At 38.4% G+C, this 6,000-nt stretch overlaps 1 protein-coding gene across 1 annotated transcript in view; it reads right to left on the bottom strand.

The window, feature by feature from the left end:
- The window catches only part of Ankfy1 (ankyrin repeat and FYVE domain containing 1), a 77,074-nt gene that overhangs the window by 52,684 nt on the left and 18,390 nt on the right, over positions 1 to 6,000 (bottom strand). The window contains exons 2-3 of the mRNA XM_021175577.2: positions 3,482 to 3,674; positions 1,366 to 1,484 (exon numbers count right to left, since the gene is read on the bottom strand). Of these exons, the coding sequence (XP_021031236.1) occupies positions 1,366 to 1,484; positions 3,482 to 3,674 (312 nt within the window). The remainder of the gene's footprint in view (positions 1 to 1,365; positions 1,485 to 3,481; positions 3,675 to 6,000) is intronic.

The following is a 6,000-nucleotide window of genomic DNA, read 5'->3' as shown; positions in this document are numbered from 1 at the left end:
AAAAAAAAAAAAAAAAAAAAAAAAAAAAAAAGAAAAAGAAAAATAGGCTTTGGACAGATTTGTGATCAAAGAAAAACATTTGTTCTAGGTCAGGTCCAAGGATGAAGCCACAGGTGTGCACTATGATGAAGCAAGACAATGTGTATCTGTTGCTTTGAACTTACAATGAGCTTACAGAATGAAACAGTGCTTTGAACTTACTATGGACATCCTTTTGTAACTCCCCTTTTGTACAACATTTTATCTATGAGGTAATGTTATAAAAAAGATTTTGTCTAAGAAGGTAAAATTGCTAAAGAGAAGAAATAAAGTGTGGTTTTTGGAGCTCTGCTCCATCCACCAAATATATATAAATGTGTGTGTGTGTGTGTGTGTGTGTGTGTGTGTGTGTAATACAGGCACAAACACAAAATAAACACATGTGGGAAAATTTTAGAGAGAAATACTAAAGGTGGTAGTACATCTTTAATTCTAGTTTTCAAGGAGCAGAAGTGGGCATATTTGAGTTCCAGGCCAGGTAAGATTACGTGATGTGTCCCTGTCTTTAATCAACCAATCAATACAAAGAATAACTGAAGAAGTTAGTTATGTGGCATCAACTTCTGGATTCCACACGCATGCACATACACCTACAAGGACATGTACATATACCACATGTGAAAAACAAAATTGGCTGCCCTGATACTCAACAGTTAAAGACACTGCCATGGAAACCTAGCAACCAGAGTTCAAGCCCTACAACTAACTCTAAAAGCTGTTCTCTAACCTCCAAACATATGGGTACATACAATAATAATAATGATAATTATAATAATAACAGATATAACATATACTTGCATATAAAGACCATATTTATATGTGATATTTAATAATATAAATTAATATCATTATAATATTTTTAAATAAATAAGCTTACTGAAAGATATATGTATTTTCTAAATCCTAAGAACATAAGAGGATACTCAAATATGACTTGTTATCCAAAGATTAAATATAATCATAAGGAACAATATGAGGTAAGAAAGAGGTATAGCTCAGTACTAAAGACCACCAGAAAACCCGGGTTCAATCCCTAGCACCCACATGGTGGATCACAACCATCTGTAATTCTAGTCCCAAGGGATCTGATACCCTCTCCTGAACTCCTTGGGTACTACATGCATATGCTGCACAGACAGAAATGCATACAAAACACCTTCACACATAAATTAAAATTTAAAAATTAAAAGAAAAAAGAACAACCAACTTAAACAGACATCGTGTTTCAATAGTTAATTATTTAACTTATCCCATCAGTAGTATTTTACTTTTATTATACCACAAATATTTCAAAGTGATACATTATGGTTTTGTATGCAGACTTACCAGACAAGTCTAGCTCCTCTATGGAAGACAAATTGGCCAGACTCCAGCTATCACTGCGGGCGGCCAAGACAAACTTGTGAGCACTGATGTGCCTGTCCCCAACCTTGATCTTCAAATCACTGATGAAGAAAATATCCAAAGATACAGAAAGAAAAATGTCATTATAACTAGATAAGCTAGAATTGTCACCTGACAAATACATGGATAATGATTATCAACATGAATCTGCAAAAGAAAAAATAAGTCTCAATGGCATTTCCACACTCTGGACCATATTTATATGTTGCTGGAATATTTGAACTTCTATCTCAACTGCACAGGATAATCTCCTCTCAGTTAAATCTATCAGGATTCTCGTGATGAACTTACAAGCTAAGCAGGATGATTAGTAGTCATACACAGGATATAAGATATCTTATTCAGGATGTATCAAAATGAAGCCAGTAGAGTAAGAACTGTGGACAGCTAAAGCTCTAAAACTGTGCTATTGATTTGCACCGCAACAACATCAAACAGTGAATGGTAGACAGAGAGACTATGGACAAAGTAATTCACACAAAATGTCAAGAACACAAAACCTAATACCTGGTCTCCTGTTTCCAATAAAAACATTCAGCCCCAAAATTAACCATTTATTATCCAACCATTTATCAAGTAAAGAGGTTGAGGCTGAGTGAGTGGAACATCATAAAATCTCAGCATGCTGGGATCACAAGTTTGAATTCAATCTAGGCTACATAGAGAGACACTGTCTCAAAAAAAACAAACAAGAAAAAAAGGGAAGGATATTTGTCGCATACCACAACATAAAAAGTTTTCCTCCCAAATATGTTATGTTTACTCTGAAATGTCAAATGCTATGGAAAAAAAAAAAAGAGAGACATATGAGCAATTAACTGAAACATCATGATAGCCCACTGTGCTGACAGGATTGTACAATATGGCCAGCCATATTCAAAACAAAGAAAAGTGCCAACATGTGACATTTATTGAAACTGCAGCACTCGAAAAGCAATGGGAAGAGCAAAAATTCAAGGTTATCCTTGACCAAGCCAAATTCAGGGCCTTCCTGGGCTACAGAAGACCTTGTCTCAAATAGACAGAGTAGCATATGCCTTTCCTTCTAACATTCAGGACAGAGGAGGATCTCTGAGTTCAATCAAGGCCAGCCTTGATCTACATAGCAGGTTGTAAGTTGGTCAGGGCTTCATAACGAGATCTTATCTCAAACAAACAAATAATAAAGTGAAGACTGTGACCCTAAAATGATTATCTCTTGCTACAGAGCAGGAACCTAACAAGTCATAGCTTGAGACCAAGAGCTAGCCTATAAGGCTTCTAACAAAGACGTTGCTAATCTTTTTCATTGGTTTGATGTTGGTCTGTGTGTATGAGAGCAAAGGTGAGCATGCAAATAGTGTACATGTAGAAGCCAGAGGACAACTTTTGGTGCCATTCCTCAGTTGCTATCTACATGTTACTGGGTCTCTCACTGGCCTGGAACACACCCACTTAGGCTAGGCTTGCTGGGCAGTGAGCCCCAGGGACTGCCAGTCTCTGTCCTCCTACTACTAGGATTTTAAGTGTCTGGCATCGGGCCCAGATTTTCTTCATGTGGGATCTTCTTGGGATCAAACAGATTCTTGTACCAGCCCAGCTCTTATTTTTCTTTCTTATGAAATAAGAATTCAGTCTGATATAGCCTACACTGGACTGGGTTTCACTATGAAGCTGAAGCTGACCTCAAATTCATAATAATCCTCCTCTCAGTCTTAAGATTACTACGTTGAGCTATCATATCTGGTTCATTGCTGATAATTTTGATTAGAAAGTAATTTGGTAAGAAAATGAATGAGAAACCAGGCCTAGAAGTGTAGGCAGGTCTAATTCTGTCTACCTGAGAGGCTTGAACCCGAAAACTTACAAGTTCAATAGCAGCCTGGCCAACAGAGTGAGACCATCTGAGAACAGGGTGAAAAAAGAGCTAAGGATACAACTCAGCAGTACAGCACTTGCCTATTAGATGCAAAGCCCTTGTTTCAATCCTGGGGAGTACAAAGTAAGTGTCCAGGGATGAAGCAAAAGGTATAGATAGCTTCTGGTTCCGGGAGCTCACCTGTACTGCTCTTGCTCATAGAGACCTGCCACTATGGCCAGCAAGCGGCTGATGAATGACTCGCTGCTATTCTCCTTGTTTGCTTGTGCAGCCAAAAGTGTGCATCTTTTCTCTGTTTCTGCCAGTTTCTTCTGCAGCTTGACATACTCTTGTCTTAGAAGCATCAAATGCTTCTCCAACTTGGCCACCTCCTCTGCAAGGGAAACAAAGAATGTTTACATGGCGGGGGCAAACAAACCACACTCACCACTCCCTGGCCATGTGGTCTGTTTCTGCATAATCTGAAAGAATCAAATATGACTTTGTGGGCTGGTAAGATAGCTCAGCAAATAAAAAGCACCCGCTGCCAAGCCTGAGGACTTGAGCTCAATCTCTAGGACCCATAGGACAGGAAAGAACTTACACCTTTAAGCTGTCCTCTGATCTTCAACACACACATTGTGACATGCATATACCTACACACACACACCACAAAGTAAATAATAAAAATGCAATTTAAAAAAAAAAAAGAGGCAGGCTGGAGCGGTGGCTCAGTGGTGGTTAAGAACACTGACTGCTCTTCCGAAGGTCCTGAGTTCAAATCCTAGCAACCACATGATGGCTCACAACCATCCATAATGAGATCTAATGCCCTATTCTGGTGTTCTGAAGACAGCAACAGTGTATAATAAATAAATCTTTGGGCAAGCAGAGGTCCTGAGTTCAATTCCCAGCAACCACATGATGGCACACTACCATTTGTACAACTACAGATACATAATCTTTTTTTTTTTTAAGGGGGGCCCAGTGAGATGGCTTAATGGATAATGGCATTTGCTGCTGAGCCTGACAACTTGAGTTTGATCCCTAGGACCCACGTGGTAGAAGGAGAGAATCAACTCCCTTAGGTTGTCCTCTGACCTCCACTCTCACTTGTGGCATGGACTCAAGACATGTATATGAACACATACTAACACACACACACACACACACACAAGAAAGGAAATAAGCAGGATGTAAAACTAAACACTTTATGATTCTAATTTAATGTAAATATTCACATACATGCAGAATAAAAGGCAATCAACTACCAAATACCAAGTCTTGCTGAAAAGGAAGTAGGTTTTTTTTGTACTCTGTTCATTATTTTATAACAAACAATCCTGCTTTCATAATTAAAAAAGTATTTTAAAACATATGTTTAAATGCTAATATACTATGATCTTCATACATATAAACACAATATATATATATGTGGCCATTTTTTTCTCCTCTTCTAGAGGACCCACATTCAATAAATGTCTGACATAAAGAACTGGATGCCCACTCAGTCTCAGGTATAAATCAATATTCCCAGGAAAATAAACATGAAAAGCACTTTTAAGATGACAATAGTAACATTTTTTCTAATTCTATAATTATTTGTCCCACAAATATTGAAATCAAACATTTATCTTTATAAAACATGTATTCATTTTGTATATGTATGAGTGATCTGCCTGCATGTATGTATGCTTGGTGCCCACAAAGGTGATGAAGGCACCAGGTCACCTAGTACTGGAGATAAAGACAGATGCAAGCACTATGTGGATGCTGGAATCAAGAGTAGCAAGTGCTCCTAACTGCTGAGACATGTCTCCAGCCCCTAAGCATTTTCTTTTCTTTTCCTCTTTGTTTTGGTGTGGTTTGGTTTTGGTTTTCTAAAATAGGGTTTCTTTGTGTAGTCCTGGCTGTTCTGGAACTTGCTCTATAAACCAGGCTGGCCTCAAACTCAAGAGATCCACCTGCTTCTGCCTCCCAAGAGCTGGGATTAAAGGTGTGTGCCAATACCACCTGGAGAAGGAAACAATACTTAGAATAAACCTGGTTTTGGAAAATAAAAAATAAAAAAACAGCAAACTGGACTTAAATTTACCATAAGCACATTGAGTTAGACTCAGATCACTGACTCTGAAGAACTAAGAAAGGGCAGACAACTCAACAGTAGCATAGGAGGTACAGCCTATGTCACAGAACAGCCACAGCACAACAGAAAGCAAAACTTACCCTGGAACCTAGTTTACATTTTAACACAAGAAGTTAAAACCAAACTTGCCTACAGAGATACTTCCTGTCAAGACACTGCAACAAGAATGCTAAAAACATCCTATACTGCTTACTCGGGGTCAGAGTGTTTCTGACCTTGGGCTTAGTGCTATAAATGCTTTGCTTATCCCTAACTCCCCAAAAATACTCATAAAACCACCTTACAATTTCATTTACTAAAGAAAATTCTTTAAGATAAATAAGTAAACAAGCTTATATATCCTTCCTTAAAATGTAACCTTTATTTACTTTTTAAAAGGAGGGAGGGGGCAGGCTTTCACCATATCACTACCTGGCTCAAGTAAGATTCTGTATGTAGACCAGGCTGGCCTCTAACCCAGAGTGCTAGTACTAAAGGTATATGCCACCTGGCAATCCTGGAATTCACTACGTAGACCAAGCTGGTCTCCAACTCACAGAGATCCTCCTGTCTTTGTCTCCTGAGTGCTGAGATT

Source organism: Mus caroli, chromosome 11, assembly GCF_900094665.2.
Source record: "Mus caroli chromosome 11, CAROLI_EIJ_v1.1, whole genome shotgun sequence".
Classification (NCBI taxonomy): domain Eukaryota; kingdom Metazoa; phylum Chordata; class Mammalia; order Rodentia; family Muridae; genus Mus; species Mus caroli.
The sequence above is the reverse complement of the archived record's forward strand: the minus strand, read 5'-3'. Positions and strand labels throughout refer to the sequence as shown.